Below are 20,155 nucleotides of genomic sequence, written 5' to 3' on the forward strand. Positions count from 1 at the left end.
GCAGATTTAAACCCAGGGCCCACCACAACACACTGCCTAGTTGGAAGGGTGAGTTTTGAATAGAGCCTGTGAAGTATGAGCTGTCTGTGCGTGCTCATAATCACACTGATCAATACGAAGTTGCTGGGCTGCCGCATGGCTCAGGCAGTAGAGTGCCTGCCTAGCAAGTGTGAGGCCCTGAGTTTAAACCCCAGTGCTGCCCAAACAAAAGGAAATATAAAGTCATGATGATTGGGGGGGGGAGTGGGGCTGGCAGAGTGGCTCAAGTAGTACAGCACCTGCTTACCAGACATGAGGCCCTGAGTTCAAACCATCAAAAGAAAAGATTTAAAGGTTATTTTTTAAAACCCATTCTTAAGAAATGATTGTTGCACTTTGTTTTGAATGCGTCAGATGTTGGTGGACTTGACTGCAGCTTGACAGATGTTTTTCTCTGTAGTAGCTTTAGCATAAGTAATGGTAGTTGGTTCAATTAAAAAAAAATTCAGACCTAGAGTGGTGGGGTGCATGCCCATACTGCCAATACTCAGGAAGCTGCAACAGGAGGATTCCAAGTTGAGGCCAGCCTGAGCTACATAATGAGACATAATGAGACAAAAAATAAGAACAAAACAAAATTTAGCATCTGAAAGATTCTGTTTATGCTGTCACTGTTATAATTTAGAAATTGGAATAATAGTCTTGCTAACTGTTTTTATCGCTAACAGGCAGTTTGTGACAGACCTTGCAGTAGAGCTTCAATATGTAATGCTGGACATTGCATACTTTCCAGGCTAATTATTTTCTTTGTATTTCTTTTTCTTATAGAGAAAGATGGCAAGGCCTTTCATCCAACTTACGAAGAAAAACTGAAGCTTGTGGCACTGTATAAGCAGGTTCTTCTGGGCCCATATAATCCAGACACTTGTCCTGAGGTTGGATTCTTTGATGTGTTGGGGAATGACAGGAGGTAACAATGTTTTGTTGTTTAGCAGATTCAATAAGAATAATTTGGAGATGGGTATAGTATGAATTGGTTAAGATGTAAATAGCTGGCTCCTTGGCTTAGCATAGAAACTGAAACATTTTTGCTTATAGCTCCTGGAGGCTTCAGATGTTTATTGGTTTATGGCTAAATATTGTGGAAGAAGTTTACTGGTCTGATTATGAGCATAATGACAATTCTATTTGACTCTTCCTAAGCAGTATTAAAAACAGCCATGTAAAATGCATCATAATTGATTCTCTCATTTAGACATGTAGAAAGTTGTACCAGAAAAGGATACATTCCTATTTTGTATTTAAAATACAGTATAAAGGAAATAAAATGTAATACTTACCTGACAGGGGAGCTACCATGATCACGAACATGGTTTTCCCAGGGTGAGGCTTATCCATTGTACTCCGGATGTGCTGACCCCTGCGATTTCCCCAAGTGTGAGAAACTCGACTGCATAATTTGTGGTAGTGGGGGACTGCGTTTGCGCTCTCCCCTAAAAAAAATTTAAAAATTAAAAAAAAAGAAAATGTAGATACCTTTTTGCATATATTGTTGAGAATTATCAACAGTGCACTTACATTTTGGATTATATGTGGCATAAGCTAACTTAGTAAATCAGCACATGCTTGTTGGAAGTTTCCAGCTTTAGTAAAAAAATCATCATTCATTTTAGTTATAATCGAGAGTTTTTGTATGTAGTTTTAAGTTAAATGAGGTTCTCCTTCAGTTAAGAAGGGGAGGTAACTTTTCTTATTGTTCTTTACAGGAGAGAATGGGCAGCCCTGGGAAACATGTCTAAAGAGGATGCCATGGTAGAGTTTGTCAAGCTTTTAAATAGGTGTTGCCATCTCTTCTCAACATATGTTGTGTCCCACAAAATAGAGAAGGAAGAACAAGAGAAAAAAAGGTGACATTTGAGGGCATGGAATACTTTACCCCAGTGTGGCCAGTGTGCTCTGTCTTCCCTTCAATTCCCACTTCTTACAGTGCTCATTGAAACTTCCTGATGTGAACAGGTCTTTATATGATGAGTTTGGAGGGAAAGAGGGACTGCTTCCTTATGGCTGCACCTTTAACAGGAACCTCCCAGCAATTGCAGCAGCATTACTTTCCTTTTACTGTACTGTGTTTCTGAATAGGCTCCACCTCAAATTCAGCCACCACCACCCCCATTCTGCCATTTGGCATACCTTTGTCTGCTATGTCTCCTGAACTTCTAGAATATTCATACTCCATTTTATGGTTTTCCTCTGTGTTACATGGTAAGCCTTATATAGACAGATATACTGGCTTTTGCTTCCAGATGGCTTGTTAATTATTTCCAGAATCAGGGGAAGGAGTAGCTGAATGTGATGTTTAGGTTTATGAGAATCTCTGTTGTCATTGTGAATTGGAATTATAGTTGACACCTTAGTTGTCTAGAGGTTATATTTCAGCAACTTTGACCATCTAGATTTTCCAGGTAATAAAAACACTGCAATAGGGGCTGGCAGAGTGGCTCAAGCAGTAGAGTACCTACCTAGCAAGCATGACCCTGAGTTCAAACCCCAGTGCCACCAAAAAGAGAAAAAAACAAAAAAAACCACACTGCAATAAAGCCAGTTTTCCTCAGATTATATCCTACTTTAGAAGCAGGTGATTTTCTGGTTTCTGTTACTTCTGGTGAATCAAAAATAACAGATTGGAAGAGAAAGTAGAAATGCTTCCTTACCACTGAGGAAGTGGGGCCACTTGGTCAAGTTGGTGTAGGGTGTCTATCTCAGCTGGCTCCACCGTGTCCAAGGTTTCTTTTAAGATCATGCTGGCATCAGACCCACAGCTTCCATGCATAGTACTCATAGTCCTGAAAGTACACCTTTGATAGCAGTCTTAAAGTTCTTGTAGCAACAAGCGCAATTATTACCAGTGATGTAATAGGACTAAAGCCTGCACAGACTACTGGAAATGTTTTCCCAGCGCATGGTTCAGCACTGCAGATTAACCCAAGAGATTGTGTTGGAAGTAGTTAATATGTGCTTCTTGGAAACACACACTTATCTTTAGAATAAACATTGGCATGTTTTGTTGTAAAAATTGAAATCAGGCATTTGAGGTACTATGAAAACAGCAAGAGTCAATGAAACAGTGAAAGATGACCCTCAGTTCTTTTCATACTCCATGTGACGAGGGAATGCTTATGAGTGGAGGGCACTGCCACCACCGAAGGTCGTACAGTGGATGAGTGCTACTCCCAACTCAAGCAGGTATTTTGTTTGTGGCAAATGGATTATACAACTGTGTTGTTTTTGTTTTTTTTTAAACGGAGGGAGAGTCTAAAATTCTTTCCGACAACATTTGGAAAGTTAGCACTTACTGAAGCTTGCTTATATGTCATTGAGTTCACAATGTAAAACGACTGTGAATCATAGATGGCAGTCTGCTTGCTAGCGTCTCATTTGCCGTCTCATAGGTTTTTAAATAAATAGTTTGTGACGAAGGTAATAGACATTTCAATGAACAATCAGCTATCTTTATCAATTAGAGTTTTTTTAAGTTTCAAACTTCATGTGTGATACAAATTTTAATTTAGTGTCACAAACCAAAAATTGAATTTTTGTCATACTGGGGTCTGAACTCGTGCTTGCTAGGCAGGTGCTCTATGACTTGAGCCATACCCCAGCCCAGAATGCAGTATTTGTAATGGTGGGGAGTGATGATACAGTAGAAGCATCGTTGCTGAGTTATGTGTGTCTTTATCAATTTCTTTTAATACAACTTTTAATATAGAAATCCCCAAGAAACCATTCTTTTTGAGGGTTTTTTTTGGTGGTTTTTTGGGGTTTTTTTGGTACTTGGGCTTGAACTCAGGGCTTATACCTTGAACTACTTCACTAGCCCTTTTTTATGAAGTGTTTTTTTCAAGATAGGGTTCCATGATCTATTTCCCTGGGCTGGCTTTGAACCCTGATCCTGCTGATCTCTGCCTCCTGAGTAACTAATTATAGGCATGAACCACCGGCACCTGGCTTAAGCGTAATATATTTGAATAGCATTCGGAAGGAGGATGCTGGTGCAGGACAGGTATGGCTTGAGTGGTTGGAGGCCCTAAAAAGATAACACAAGAATACTGCTGCAGAGTAACGTGCAATCTGTGACAGAACTTAAGGAAATAATGATCAGAAATGCTGTTCACTGGGATTTGAACTGAGGCCCTTGTGCTTACTAGGCAAGCACTGTACCACTCAAGCCACACCCCAGCCAGAAGACCCAGTTTTTGAGAAAGTGTTAAGTCACCCGGGTGGATAAGAAGCCAGGAAAGGGAAAATGAGAAAGCTTGGAGGACCAGGCAAGTAGGAAATGAGCAACAGTGAAAAGGAACAGGAAACTGTCATTAAGTGTCACAGAAAAAGCCATTGGTTGGGCAAACTGCAGAGGGTATGTTGGAGAAAACTGAAAAGGAAAACAAAAGTACTTGACGCAGTCTTAGGTAGTAGAAGGCAGTTAGGAAGAGCAAAATGTAGGCCCTGTCAGCATAATAAAGTTAAAACACCCCTGTGCCAATCCAAGGAGTGATGTGGATAGTGAAAGATTTTATTTGCTGTTTAGAGAAAGTCAGTTTCTCTGCATATCTTGAAAGATGAAATGAAGGTTTGTAGTAATTCATAATCAGTGCTTGACCTACTTTTTTGTGTGTGTGGTACTGGGGATTGAACCCAGGGCCTATACCTCGAGTCACTCCACCAGCCCTTTTTTATTTTATGATGGGTTTTATAAAGATAGGGTCTTGTGAACTGTTTGCCCAGACTGACTTCAAACCACAGTCCTCCGGATCTCTGCCTGCTGAGTAGCTAGGATTACAGGCATGAGCCACCAGCACCAGCCTGAAATGTAAGCCTTCAATAAAAACTTAACACCAAGTTTTACCTTAGCATGTGTCAGTGTCTTCCCTGTTAAGGGTCCTAGGTTCATTGAGGGAGAAAATAAGGAAATGCAACAGAATCAGCATCTGAAAGACAATACTGATAGTTTAAGAAATCACCAGGTATTCACAAATCTGATGAATAGCAGGATGCCAAATTATGAAACAACAAAAAAAAGCTGATCTACAAAGTGCACCACTAGTGTTTGGGAAGGTTTTACTTTTATTTTAAAGATCTGATGCTCAAAGACCCCTGTTCTATAGCCTTACGCTTTAGTTAATTAAAAATTTTTTGAATACCCATTCCCAGAATTTTGGCTTATTTAAAATTTTCCTCCATTCTGCTTTTAGCACAAAAATATGCCTGCTGTCTACATAAATAAGTTTATAGCATCCTGTTCCATAAAATGATTTACCTAATTCTTCAGTTCTTTTGGTTTTGAAAAATTATGTTGTAGTTAGTTCTTAAAAACATTTTGTTAAACAACTAGGCGTTTTGTTAATAAATGTGATCTGTAAGTTCTTTGTGCAGGTGTTTTGAAGTATTGTGTTTAGTTTAAATGCATTTCTGGTCCATAATTAATAGCATGTGAAAATACATTTTGTTACACTGTTAAAAAAAGAAAGAGAGAAAATAGCCTAAGAGTGAGAGAGAAGATAAAAGCCATGAGAAATAGAAAAGAATTATAAAAGCATGCCAGTCAGAACCATTTAATGAAGTAAATTCCTCCATCACAATATTATGACATAGTGTAAATTTTGTTTGTAGTTATATCACCGAGTTACCAAGAGACAGAGCACCAGATAGAATTCATTCCTGTTTAAGAAGATAGTTAACTGTGTAATTACATTTCAGAAGATACTTCCAAAGTAAGATGTTTTTAATCCAGAGAAAAAGATTTGATTCTTGGAAGAATGGAATAAACTTCCTTTAATTGGAAAATTGATTTATGTGCTATCGTCCATTGTGTAGTAATGCTGGGTCAGTGAGGAGTAGCTATAATGTCATTGGAAATATTTATGTGCGCACAACACACACAGCTTTTTTTTTTTTTTTTTTTTTTTTAATGGGACTGCAGTTTGAACTCAGGGCTTCACACTTGCAAAGCAGGCACTCTTCTGCTTGAGCCACACCTCCAGTCCATTTTGCTCTGGTTGTTTTGGTGATGATAGTCTCTCAAAGTATTTGCTTAGGCTGGCCTCAAACTGTAGTCCTCCCAATCTCAGCTCAAGTAGCTGGAATTATAGGTGTGAGCCACTGGCAGCCAGCCAGCATTGCTTTTTCAGTTCTTTCTTTTTGTTTTTCAGACAGGGTCTTGCTGTGTATCCCATCCTGGCCTCAAACTTAAGATCCTCCTGCTTCAGTCTCCTAAATTCTGGGATTACAAGTGTATACCACATACTTGTCTTCATTCTTACTCCAGTAATAATTAAAATATTTCTCTTAAGCCTTATCAAGCTTTATCATGGGATAAACTCCACATAAAGTGTTTAAGACTAGACTTCACTATCTGGAAGTTTAAGCTCTGACTCACAGAACTTCTTGTCCTATACTACTGTGACATGTTAAAAGTAGGTCATGTTCTTGTTACAGTTTGAGCCTTGGCTGTGGCTCAGGTATAAAATCACTTACATGTGTGAGAAGCGAGCACTGTGAGGTAACCCAGATGGTTCTCATGGTGAGATCAAGAAATGTCTTCTTGTAGGACGCCAGTGGCTCATACCTGTAATCCTCTGTAATCCTAGCTACTCAGGAGGCAGAGGTCAGGATGATCACAGTTTGAAGCCACCGCGGGCAAATAGTTCACAAGACCCTATCGAAAATATCCATCACAAAAAAGGGCTGGTGGAGTGGTTCAAGGTGTAGACCCTGAGTTCAAGCCCCACTACTGGGGCAAGAGGGGGGGTGGTCTTTGGTGAGAATCCTTGGAAATCCTCCCTTTATCCTGTCTTACTCCCTGTACCCCACACCATGCATAGACCCACAAGATATCCACAGCTAGGGCAACATGGTCCCTTCTTTCTGGAAAGAGGGTTTGGGGTGCAATGGCTGCACCTAGAAGTGCAGCTGTTCTTTTTAAAATGAAAAGCTCCTTAAATTTCAGAAGTAACACAGATTTGTGCAGTATAAGTGATTTTTCCATTTCTAGAAAATCGGAAGGACAAACTGAAAACCATCCTCCCCCTTTCTTTTGATTTCATTCTCCTTTCCAGAGATAACTGGCAAACTTAGGGTACATCCTTCCGGACCTTTTTCTTTGTGTTGCTTTTTTTTTTTTTAATCAAACGTATCAAGCAAATGTCCTTGCAGATTATACCATGCATATAGTTCTGTCCTTTTTTTTTTTTTTTTTTTGCAGTACTGGTGCTTGAACTCATGGCCTTCACCATGAGCCAATCTACCAGCCCTATTTTTATGAGGAGATTTTCGAGATAAAGTCTCAAGAACTATTTGCCTGGGCTGGCTTCAAACCACAGTCCTCCTGACCTCTGCCTCCTGAGTTGCTGGAATTACAGGCATGAGTTTTGTCCTTTTTTAATGGCCAGAGGGCATAGGGGTGGATTTTTCAGTTCCATACAAACTCAGTCCCAAAGGTGTAGTCTTAGGGCTGGTGGAGTGGCTGAAATGGTAAAGCGCCTGCCAAAGGTGTAGTCTTACAAAGCATGTGTGGCTTTTCTGTTTGTTATTTTGGGTCATTTTTGTGTGGTGCTAGGGATGGAACACAAGACCTCATTCATGCTAGTCAAGTGCTCTGCCTCTGAGCTACATCCCCAATCCTATGGAACATACATTTTAATAGGTAAGGCAGATGTATTGCTGAATTTAGTTACAACAGGTATTGTGAAGGAAAAGCTTTGAGTACTATGAATATATATTAAAAGGGTTGGGCTGACAGAGTGGCTGAAGTTGTAGAGCACCCGCCTAGCAAGACTGAGACCCTGAGTTCAAAACCCCAGTACCACCAGAAAAAAAAAAAAAAGGAATCTATCAAAAAGCTGGACACTGGTGGCTCACGCTTTTAATCGTAGCCACTCAGGAGGATCACAGTTTGAAACCAGTCCAGGCAAATAGTTTGCAAGACCTTGTCTCATGGTAGAGTGGCTCAAGATGTAGGCACTGAGTTCGAACTCCAGTACTGCCAAAAAAAAAAAAAAAGGTTGGGGGGCGTCCTTTGGGAATAAGGAATAGATGTATCACAATGATTTAAGTAGTTCTTACTGATGGATACCTTTTTCTAATGCTGTGCAGCAATAAGTATTCTTGTTGTGGTCTTGTGAGGCTGGCTCCATATGGGAAGTTTCTATTAGTGGAGTGTATACATTTCAGATTTTGATGGAGATTGCCACATTGTTCTCTAAAAAAATTATGTCAGTTTTCACTGGGAAATGAAATTTAAATGATTTTTAAAATAAGATTCACTATGTAAGATTCATTATCTCTGTTCTTTACCTTGTAGGAAGGAGGAGGAAGAGCGAAGACGACGTGAAGAGGAAGAAAGAGAACGTCTTCAGAAGGAGGAAGAAAGACGTAGGCGAGAAGAGGAGGAAAGGCTTAGACGGGAGGAGGAAGAGAGGCGGCGGATAGAAGAAGAGAGGCTCCGGCTAGAGCAGCAAAAGTAAGTGCACAGAGTGGCTTTTATTTAACAGTGAGCAGCAGCTGCCACACTGCTGCTGCCTGCGGTCCGTAGAACAGTTCTGTGACCATGTGCCTGGCAGGTAGACTAGCATTAGCCACTTTTCTCTTCTACCAATACTTTGTTTTCAAAGAGGAGTGTATTGGAAGGATCTAGGATTAGCTTACACACCCTGCACTCAAAGCAGGAGCTCAAATTGCTCAGTTGCTCAGTCTCTGGGTTCATATGACCTCTTGTCTTTGCTTCTCAGCTCATGTCTCTGCTTTGTTCTTCCTGACATCTGTAGTGTCCCTGCTTTGTCATATGCAAGGGCACCTCAGCTCAGAGTTCTGTGATCTGCTTTTCATACATCTGACAGAGACTGGTTGGAATCTATGAGAGCCAGTTAAGATTCTGAGGACAGAGAACCTAGTTGGCCCAGTGTGTGTCAGGTCCATCCCTGATCCCTAGTGCAGGACATGGATCCTGAACCTGTTTCTTGTTATAAGGGCTGTGAAAGCAGCTGCTTCAGAAGGGACTGGTTCCTCAGAAGGGTGCACTGCAGGAAGGGCTGGGTGGGGCTCCAGGGCTGACATGGGAGAAAGGTTAAACCAGAGAACTTGGAGCCATTAATTTTTCCTTGTGGTTTCTGATTAGCTTATCAAAAAAAGCTTCAGTGTTTGCTGCCTCAAAGTGTTCCAGAGTCTCATTCTTTTTTGAGAGATACTATGAATGCCTCTCTTTTTTGGAGTGGGGTAGAATGCTCTGAATTGGCCTAGTGTCATGCTGTAGTCAGGAATTTGTAAGATTTTTGCTTTTTGCTGTCACTCATTTCTTCATGGATGGCTTTGAGGTCTTTGTTAATTGGCCACCTGAGTTATGAAGCATGTGGTTTCTCTGTGGATGAATGTACAAGAGACTTGTAATAGTTTTATAAAAATTGGTATCACTGAGTCAGGTTTGGTGGCATGCACCTGTGATCCCAACCCTGAGGAGATTGAGGCATGAGGATCACTTGAGCTCAGGAGTTCGAGACCAGCCTGAGCAAAATAGTGACCCTGTCTCAAAAACAAAAAACAAAGCAAAAATCTAAATATATATATATATATATTTTTTTTTTTTCAATGCTTCCTGCTTAGTAAAGGCAGTTTTAAATTAAATGGTACAGGGCCTCCAATTTTCACTGGCTTTATGTATCCTTATGGGACCATCTGTAACATCTTTTAGCTATTCTTCTGCCTTGTGCTGTTTCTCGTGTGTGTAGGTAGAAAAGCCATAGCCACAGTTAAAATCTCATCTCTGCCTCAGATGACAGTCCATTGACTTACAGGATCATGGTGGATTATGGAGTCTCTGGAGCCAGAGCGTCTGGATATTTGAATTCTAGCTCTGTCATGTATCTGCAGTAGAATCTCGGGCAGTCAGTCACTCAACAGTCTTGTAGGACTGTTGTGAGGACTAAGTGAGTTGTGCATGGCACATGCAGAGGCACAGTAAGTGTTAGCAGTTACCACGATTGTTTATGGTGCCGTGCTGACTACTTTCCCAAATTTGCCTTGATAAACCTAGGTAAGAACTTAGAGGCCAGGTTAAGAGTTATACATTGTAAAAATAACAAGGACGTTTTGTTGTGTCATGAGCTGCCTCCTGGAGTCGGACGCTATAGTGTATGTGTGTTATGTTTCTAGGCAGCAGATAATGGCAGCCTTAAACTCGCAGACTGCCGTGCAGTTCCAGCAGTATGCAGCCCAGCAGTACCCAGGGAACTACGAGCAGCAGCAGATCCTCATCCGCCAGCTGCAGGAGCAGCACTACCAGCAGTACATGCAGCAGCTGTACCAAGTCCAGCTCGCGCAGCAGCAGGTACGGCAGACAGCCTAGGACCAGGTCAGACAGGGCTTAGTGTCATAGGAGCCCAGCTTCTCTCTTTACAGGTGACCAGGAGTTTTGCATTAGGTGCTTCCATGGTATGAAGTAACTTTGAGGCGACCTTTCAGATAGACTTTAGCATTGCACTGGCAGTTACGAGAGAAGGTGTGCACTATTGAGGCAACAAATGATGTAGCCATTGTTACATTGTCTAGGGCTTTATGGCAGATGTATAGGCCAAGTGTCTACAATGACTGATAGACCCTAATGAGGTCTCAGGTAGCGAGCCTCAGTTCAGGGATGTTCATCAGGCCAGAGAACTGTAAGGACTGGACAGCTTCTGGGGTAGGACTTCCCTAAGACCGCAGGCTGGTTCCACAGAGCTGGGTCAGATCATCACAGTGCTCATGATAACAGGTTCTTGTCCTTCCTCCAAACCCCACTCCTAAATAATGTATATGGGAGGGTGGTTTACTGAAAGAACATGAATTTGGAGGTCTGGTAACACTGGGATTCTGTCCTGGCTTTGCAGTTACCTTGTTTATCTCAGGCATGTTACACTTCTCTGATTTTCTGCTTTTTCTCTCAGTCTGTAAGAACAGAATATAAGATAAAGCTTCCTTCCTGTCCTGTTAAGCTCATAAGATTGTCAGGGTGAAAATGCTTTGTGTGTAGGAAAGCTACTGATGTTATATTCAGCTGTTACATCTGTGGAGTATAAGATGCCTCAGACTTAACTGCGAAGCTGAGTTACTTAGCTTGTGTTTATAACAGTAGTTACCACATGTCAACACACCTGAGTGAAGAAAAGTGTTACACTGTAGTTACTCAGCATTTTTTGTTACATGAAGTAATCTGTTTTTTCCAAGCTCTTTTAATTTCTTGAAGACACATATCCTCATCTAAAGTACCTTTTCCACTGGGTGCAGTGGTACATATCTGTAATCCCTGCTACTCAAGATAGGAGGGTCAAGAGTTTAAGCTTGGCCTGGGCTACATAGTGAGAACCTGTCTCATATTTTAAAATGAAGAAAAATTTAAAAATAAGATATGCTTTCCCTCCAAATCCTTGGCATCAGTGAGAAGTGGAAAAGTTCTGTAGGTTTTGTATAATCCATAAGAGGATGACAAAAGAAACTGAACTTGACTTGTTTAAGAAAATAAGCAGTGTTGGAGCCAGGCACCAGTGGCTCAGACCTGTAATCCTAGCTATTCAGGAGGATCACGGTTGGAATCCAGCCCAGGCAAATAGTTTGAGCTACCCTTTCTTAAACCCATCACAGAAAAGGGCTGGTGTGGCTCAGGGTGAGAGCCCTGAGTTCAAGCCCCAGTACTGCAAAAGAAAGGAAGGGGAAGGGGAAAGGAAAGGAGCAGTGTTGGGTTGGTGGAGTGGCTCAAGCAGTAAGAGAACCTGCCTAGCAAGCGTGAGGCCCTGAGTTCAAACCCCAGTACTGCCAAAGAAAAATAAAATTAAATGGCTGATATATTTATCTGGGCGCTGGTGGCTTATTATGCCTATAATCCAAGCTACTCAGGAGGCAGAGATCAGGAGGATTGAGGTTTGAGGCCAGCCCATGCAAATAGAGTTGGCAAGACCCTATCTTGTAAAAACTCTTCACAAAAAAACAGCTGGTGGATTGGCTTAAGGTGTAGGCCCTGAGTTCAAACCCCAGAACTGCAAAAAAATAAAAGGAACAGTGTTTTTGAGGGATTCTTTGCCTTCTACAGCCTGTTTCTATTTTACCTTTTTTTGCTTCTTTGATAGGCATTGAGCTTTCTTTCTTTCTTTTTTTTTTTTTTCTTTTAACTATTGCTAGGCAGGTGCTTTACTGCTTGAGCCACTCCTCTAGCCTTTTTAGGCTGGTTTTTTTAGGAATGGGGTCTCGCTTTTTGCCCAGGCCAGTCTGGACTGCAGTCCTCCCATTTTACATTACCCACCATTGTTTGGTCACAGGCACGTACCACCACGCCCAGCTTGTTTTCACTGAGATGGGGTCTTCCAAACTATTTTGCTCTGATTTTCTTGGAACCGAGACCTTCTGGTCTCACACTCCTGCATAGCTTGGGATGACAGGCATCCAGCTGAGATATTTTTAAAATAAGATCACGCATATACACTGTCCTGTTCAGATTGCTGTCACTTCATTAGGAGAAAATCAGTCTAGCAGGACAAAAGGAAGCATCTTTGAAATGGAATTAAAAAGTCTCAAGTGAGATTAAAAGGATCAAACTTAGTTTATCAAGTTGACTGGTTGCCTCTGGAAATAAGTACAATACACAACCAAGAATTCAGCCTTAGAGAGGGTTCATTGCAACTCAAGTTCTTTTCTAGCAGTTGCCAATGAATTTTGCATGAGGGGAAGAAGCAAAGGAAACTCCACCCCTCTAAAGTAATTTTTATGTAAATACTGAGCAAGATAACAAAATGGGAACCCTGTTGGGGCAGTTAATCTGGGTGGATGTTTGTTACAATTTTAAAATTTCCCACAGTGTAGACAAGAGAGTGTGTAAGGAATTGAGTCTTCTGTGTGTAGTAGATGTGTGTCATGGGCAGTGAGCCCTCACTTGTTCACTCTGCTGGACTCTGAGGAAGGCTCAGTGGAGATGCTCTGGAGCCGCACCCCTGCTGATCCTGCATACGAGCTGTGAAGTCTTTGCTCTTCACTTTTCTTGTTGCACAGGGGATTCTCTAACAGTCTGACCTGTTTGGGTTGCTTGTGCTTTTTCTGGTAGCTGGAATTCTTTCTAAAAAACTAATACGGGGGTTTGGGGCACGTATGGCTCAAGTAGAGCACCTGCCTAGCAAGCATTAGGCCCTGAGTTCAAAGACCACTAACACCAAAACCAAACAAACAAATGTAATGTTGGAAAATATTTAGAATCTAGGCCTTGAAAGAAGTTATTTTAAAATCTTTTTTTCCCTCCTTTTGTGGGAATGGGGTCTGAACTGAGGGATTTGTGCTTGTAAAGTGGCCCTGTACCACTTGAACCATATCTCCAGCCTGGTATTTTAAAATGTTTTAAGTGTGCTGTTAGCCTGTAGCAGAGGAAGGTGTTGCTGTTCTTTAAGTAAAAAATGTATAAAGTCATAATTTCACAGGAGGTGTCTGGAAAGGGCTGCCAGGGATGTTCTGGGATATAGGTTATGTCTTGATCTGGGTTTTGGTTACATGGATATATGTTTGATTTGTGAAAATTGATAAAGTATAATTTATGATTCATACACTCTTCTATATGTATGTTAAAATCTGATTTAAAGTTTCCTCAAAAGCTACTGAAGTAGCATGCTATCTCTCCCTCTTGCTTTTGAAGAAGAATGTCCCAAAATAGTTATCCTTAGGATTAAAGATGCTCTTACGCTCCCATTTTGACTCTCGTTTTGATTCCACATTTGTAAATATACACATTTTAATCATAATTATGTAAACAGTGTGATTATTACTGTTTTTTTTGAGACAGGGTCTTGGTACACCAGGCCAGTCTTGAACTTGAGATCCTCCTGTCTCAGCCTCCAAGTGCTGGGATTATAGGCGTGCACCTGGCATGGTGTCAGAGTTTCACTGAGAAAAGAAAAATTTGCTCTTTTATCCATATGGAATAGTTGTTCATATGTGAATTGGGGATCACGTTGGGGGCCTGTGTCAAATTTACCAGCCTCTATTTTTGTGAATTTTCTTCTGTGACCATTTATTTCTTTGAAGTATAATTTTCCTAATTCAAATTCTATGCAGTTTGATTTTTTTGTTTGGAGGCAGGGCCTCACTGTATTGTCTAGGCTGGTCCCAATCTCCCTGACTCAGGATCCTCCTGCCTCAGCCTCCCAGTCTGTGCCACTATCAGCTTTGTAATTGAAGTGTGTCAGGGTTCTCCTCAGCTGCCTGGGAGGTGCAGATAGGGCCATGATTCCAGCAGAAGAGTTAGCAGCACATGGCGATGCACATCTATAATGCCAGTTACTTAGGAGGCAAAGGTAGGAAGATCATTAATAAAGTCCAGTCCAGGCAAAAGCATGAGACCCTATCTAAGAAAAGAAATTAGCTAGACGCTAGTGGCTCATACCTGTAATATGCTGTTTGAGAGGCTGAGATTGGGAGGATCATGGTTCAAGGCCAGCCGGGGTAAATAGTTCTCTAGACCCCATCTTCCACATAATCAGGGCAAAATGGACTGGAAGAGTTGCTCAAGCAGTAGAGCACCTGCTTTGCAAGCACAAAGCCAGCCCTGAGTTCAAACCCCAGTCCCACAAAAAAGAAAGAAAAAAGAAAACAAACCCCAGAACCATGCCCAAAAAAAGATTCTCTTCCATCAGTTTTTTTTTTTTTTTTTTCAGTACTAGATTTGAACTTAGGGCCTCTAGGCAGGCACTCTACCACTCGAGCCACTCTGCCAGCCCTGTTTTGTGATGGATTTTTTTTTTTTTTTTTTTTTTTGAGATAGGGTCTCGAACTGTTTGTCCTAGCTGGCTTTGAACCACAATCCTCCTGATCTCTGACTTCTGAGTAGCTAGAATTATAGATGTGAGCCACTGGTTCCTGACTTCTTCCATTAGTTTTAAGAGTACATGTTACTATGCTCAGTTTTGCCTTTAGTAGTTTTATTTGAGGTTAATTATTTCATCATTTTTAGCTGTTAGTTGATACTATTGGTATTCATTATAGCAGGATAAAAAACAATAAAATTTATTGGTAACTGTTGGAGCAGAATGCTGAGGCAGGGCACAGTTACAGTGCGAATGCACTCGTGCCCATTTGTTAGCCTCCCCTCCTGGTCAGCATATCTTCCTTTTCTCTCCATCTGTAGGCAGCACTGCAGAAGCAACAGGAGGTAGTGGTAGCTGGGGCCTCCTTGCCTCCATCGTCAAAAGTGAATGCAGCAGTAGCAGGTGACATGATGCCAGTAAACGGACAGGCCAAAACCCACACCGACAACTTAGAGAAAGCACCTGAGCCGGAGGTTGCCGAGGAAGCCCTGGAAAATGGACCAAAGGGTAAGGGCTGGCATGCGTGCTCCTCCTCAAAGTGCTTGAGGCAGGGAGAGTTTTTGACAGCAGTTGGTGTTCATAAGTGTGGAGTACTTTTTCACTCTAAGTCCGAATTGGAGTAGTCAAGAAGATCAAATCAGATGTGTTTTGGAAACTTCTAGACATAAGGTATCTTCTTTTTTACATACTGCCACATTACACTGAAACTTAGCAGCATGAGATAACAATAAACATCTCTTACCACACGGTTTCTGTAAATCAAGAATTGAGGGCAAGTCAGCTCACTGATTCTGGCTCAGAGTCTGTTATGAGGTTGCAGCCAGGACGTTGGCTGGGCTGTCATCGTGTGGAGGGTTGGCCAGGACTAGAGGATCTGCTTCCAAAACAGCTCTCTCTCCTGGCTGGCACATTGATGCTGACTGTTGACAGAGACTCTCCGCCCCCCCAGGGGAAGCCTCTCCATGGGCATAGGACTGGCTTCCTGCAAAGCACCTTATCCAAAAGAGAGTAAGGCAGAAGTGGCAGTGTCTTTTTGTTTTTTTGGGTTTTTTTTTGAGATAAGATCTCACAGTGTAGCCCAGATTGGCTGGAATTCAAGATCTTCCTGCCTTAGCTTCCCAGGTGCTGGGATTGCAGGTCTGCTCTTCCAAACCCAGCTGGCATGTCCTTTATGCCCTGACTTGGGAAGTAATGCATCAGCAGTTCCACCATATTCAGGTGCCAGCCCTGCTGTTTTGTGTGTGAAGACCCAGAGGTGAGGATTACTGGGACTATCTTGGAGACTGGCCACTATATACTACAGTATAATTTTTTAGACTAAAGTACCATGTTATCCCAGAGATAACTTAGCATTTTTCAACCTCTACCAGCAGCTTCATCAGTTGGTTAGGTTTTCTGAGTTGCTAGACTTGCAATGATGAGGCATAATTACCATAAAATATAAATTGTAGCTGTTATAAGTACAATGGTGGAAAAGGGATCCATTATAATTTAGAGGCTGTAATGTGGCAGCTGGGGCTGAGGGGTGACCTCCAGGAGGTTAGAGACTTTCCTGAGGAAGGAATACTTGAGCTGAGAGAGCTGTGGGCTGGGGACATGGCTCAAGTGGTCAACCACCTGCCTAACAAGCATAAGACCCTGAGTTCAAACCCCAGTACCGTCAATCAGCAAAGGAGCTGAGAGGTCAGAAGTGAGAATAAGTGTTAAGTAGAAGGAGTGAAAAGCCTTCAGGACAGTTGTCAGGGTTGGTGGGTGGCTTGTAAGAAGTTTGGTTTCAGAAGTCTTCCTGTCTTTTAGAACAAGTAACAGAAAATAACTCCAGAAAATCTGTGAGATCAGTGGCTTATTCCCTCTCTCCTTTGTTCTTATCAAGAGTTTATAACAATCAAAAAAAGAAAAAGGTAAAAAAGAGTTTATAGCAGTATTTTGAAAGAAGAAGCAGTCTTTTGTCAGTGACTCTGACAGGCTGTGGTCCAGTGCACATAGATGCTGCTTAGTAACAAGATCTCACCCTTTTTCTCTATCCCCAGTGGTTCTAATCTTGTCCGGGTTTTTCTGTTTTTTAGCTCCTTCAGAAAAACCCCTAGAACTTTGGGACACCCAGAGGTCAAGACTTTTTTCCAGATAGATAGACTAAAGTCAAAGCCCACTTTTTGGTTTCACATTCAAAAGAGTAATTTATTCCGAGGCACAGGTCTCTCTTCCTTGCTAAGAATAGTTCCCTAGCAGCTAGGGTTTTCAGGGTCTTCTTTTGTTGTTGTTGAGAGTATTGGGGTTTGAGCTCAGGCCTCACACTTGCTAGACAGGCGCCCTACCACTTGAGCCACTCCACCTGCCCTCAAAGTCATGCCCCCAATGTCATTCTTAAATCCCCTTAAGGAGTTAGAGTATTGAAAAAAATAATTTATAAGCTTGTGGAGTCCACTTGTTACTTGCAGGGTGTGATGTCTTCTGATAGCTGTGACTTGTTAAACATAGTAACCCAGGGAGAGACTACCACAGGAGGCTTTTCCATAGCCCTCCACCCTCTGTCTCATCTATGCTATGCTGCCCTTGGTGCGAGAGTGTGCTGGGCAGGTGGCCCTGTACAAGTGTTGTGTCTATAAGCAGAAGGCCTTTTCTCTTTAGCTTTGGTAATTCCTGTTGCCTTTAGAATCTCTTCCAGTGATTGCAGCTCCATCCATGTGGACACGACCGCAAATCAAAGACTTTAAAGAGAAGATCCGGCAGGATGCAGATTCTGTGATCACAGTGGGCCGAGGAGAAGTGGTCACTGTTCGAGTTCCCACCCATGAAGAAGGATCCTATCTCTTTTGGGAATTTGCTACAGACAATTATGACATTGGGTTTGGGGTGTATTTTGAATGGACAGATTCTCCAAACACTGCTGTCAGCGTGCATGTCAGCGAGTCCAGCGATGATGAGGAGGAGGAAGAAGGTAGAGCACTGGTTCATGTTCAGTAGCTGCTGGGTTGTTTCGGCAAAGATAGTACCTGGTTCAGGTGTCAGCCAGCCTTACGCTGCCTCATTAGCACTTCACAGACAGGGAACAAACGTCATTGGTAGGACGCTGGCTGAAAAGCTTGTAAGGGGGGGCCAGCCTCCTGTGGAGAGGAGTATGGCCTGAACATGCGTGTTTCCAAAGCCAGGAAAGTCTGTTTGGCAGTTAGCTATCTTACCACTTCCTAAATACTGTTTTACTTCCATCCGTGTGTATTGAAATGCCAGATATGTGAGGTCACTTTGAAAATTTTTAGAATTTTATCCTGTGAGGTGTTTTGTTGCCCAGGCTGGACTCAAACAGTTCTACTCTATTAGCCTCCCAAGGAGCAGGGACTATGGGTGTGCACCACGTGCTTCACTTTGGAATTTCTGTCCACCCTGGAATTTCTTTAATGTTATGTTTCTGATAATAGCATCTTCAGTCATAATTCCAAGGTTTTTTACGTAAGTACAGAAACTCAACCAGAGCATGATATCTAAAACAAATTGCAGTTGTTCTTTGCTTTAGAAACCACTGTTTTACTAGAGTATCATTTTTTATTTTCTCTGAGTATGTAGACAAAATCAGGTGTTTTTAAGGATGTTTTAAACTATCTTGGTCTAGGAGGCAGATTATAAAATACATGGCTTGGGCCACAGTGGTTCATGCCTATAATCCCAGCTACTCAAGAGGTAGAAATTGGAAAGATGAACAATTTGAGGAAAGCCTGGGCAAAAAGTTAGTGAGATCTCATCTCAACAAAATAAGCCAGTTGTCATGGTATGTGCTTACAGTCCCAACTGTTGTGGAGGCGTAGACAGGATGATCACTGTCCAAGACCAGCATCAGACAACAGTTCAAGATCTTTTATCCTTTCCAAAAAATAACTAAGGCAAAAACAGGCTAGGGATGTAGCTTAGGTGGTAGAGCACCTGTTTAGCAAACATAATGCCCTGAGTTCAAACCCAGTACTGCCAAGAGAAAAAAGAAAAAAGTATTGGCTTATTGAGAAGGTGGTCTCCTTAAATTTGCTTCCTGGAAAAGCTAGAACTTGGGCTTTTTTATACAGGCTGAGTAAGCACTTACTTGCTGGCTGGACTGGAAGTAATATGGAAGGGGCACCCAGCCTGAGACCAGAAGAGCACTGTGGCTTACCAGGCACCTCATGAACAGAGTGCTTGTCTGTTTCGTAAGGATTCTCTCGGGATAAATTTAGTTATTCTTGGAAGTGTGTGGAGAGGGCATAAAGGTTCTATCAGCTTTAGAGACAGACAGTCATTCAGTCATACTGCCACACACTGGGGCCCCTGGGGTCACATACAGGAGCATACAACAGCTACACAGTAAGCAGTTCTTGAAATTTATTTAGTATTTAATTTCAACAGTTAATAGTAATTATTCAGCTTTTCAGCTCCAAAGACAGTTTTTATTCAGTACCACTTTCTATCATCCATAAATGTCCCAGAAATTCCAGTAGGTCTTGCAGATTGGCTCCTTCCCAGAAGCAGACTGGAAACCTTCATTATTCCACAGGTTCCGATTTGAGTTGTTATATGTGGAAGCATGCACTGCCTTATTTTATATGGCGTAAGTACCAGCAGCAAGGTACAACATTGCCCATAAATACTGTAGTCTGACCCAAAACAAAAAAGTACAAAAGTGGGAAAAAAACAGGCTGGCAGAGTGGCTCACGCAGGAGAGCATCTGCCTAGTAAGCGAGAGACCAAGTTCAACCCCAGTACTGCTAAAAAAGGGAAAAGAAGAAGAATGAGACTGGTGTTTGAGAAGATTAGCCATGTGCTGCAAGCAGTACCTCGGGCGTCCCTTGGTATCATAGGACCAGGCCCGAGGCCTGGGCGGGCCTTTCTGATGCAGCATAGGGACTCATTTCAATCAGTGTTTGTAGATGCCAGGAAGGAAAGTTTAGTGTGTGTATGCACCAGTGTGTGTAAATCAAGGTGTTTTCCAAGAACTTTGTGAGTAATCTACAAGAATTCTTGGCTAGGGAGCAGCTCATTGGTCTATATAGCTCATGCTTACATGGGCCAGGCCCTGGCTTTGATTCCGGCAAAAGAATTCTCCACTCAGAAGCTGGTTAAGGTATGTACCTGTCCTGTCCTGCCTGCTTGAGAACCTCTAAACAGGTTTTGGGTTATTGATATTGGGAAGAACACTAGCAGAAATGGCCAAAGTCCATTTTTATAGGAAAGAACCTTGATGTCCTCAACCTTGGCTCTAGCAGCTATATGTTAAAACTTGTTCCATCCTACCTTTGTTCCATTTCTAATCATACAATGATTTGCAACTAAAACCTATCCATTAAAACCTCTGT

The 20,155-nt window shown here is 42.0% G+C and overlaps 1 protein-coding gene, 1 non-coding gene and 1 pseudogene across 2 annotated transcripts in view; all 3 read left to right on the forward strand.

Annotated features, from left to right (window-relative positions):
* The window catches only part of Acbd3 (acyl-CoA binding domain containing 3), a 34,568-nt gene that overhangs the window by 11,406 nt on the left and 3,007 nt on the right, over positions 1-20,155 (forward strand). The window contains exons 2-7 of the mRNA XM_020171515.2: positions 808-949; positions 1,746-1,886; positions 8,336-8,494; positions 10,180-10,354; positions 15,161-15,347; positions 17,494-17,778. Coding sequence (XP_020027104.1) covers positions 808-949; positions 1,746-1,886; positions 8,336-8,494; positions 10,180-10,354; positions 15,161-15,347; positions 17,494-17,778 — 1,089 coding nt within the window. The remainder of the gene's footprint in view (positions 1-807; positions 950-1,745; positions 1,887-8,335; positions 8,495-10,179; positions 10,355-15,160; positions 15,348-17,493; positions 17,779-20,155) is intronic.
* On the forward strand, positions 1,312-1,475 carry LOC141414152 (U1 spliceosomal RNA). The gene has a single exon (XR_012439236.1). It is a non-coding gene; the product is annotated as a U1 spliceosomal RNA (small nuclear RNA).
* On the forward strand, positions 2,697-8,316 carry LOC141413997 (ubiquitin-fold modifier 1 pseudogene; annotated as a pseudogene).

This window comes from Castor canadensis, chromosome 11 (genome assembly GCF_047511655.1).
Source record: "Castor canadensis chromosome 11, mCasCan1.hap1v2, whole genome shotgun sequence".
In the NCBI taxonomy this organism is placed as follows: Eukaryota; Metazoa; Chordata; class Mammalia; order Rodentia; family Castoridae; genus Castor; species Castor canadensis.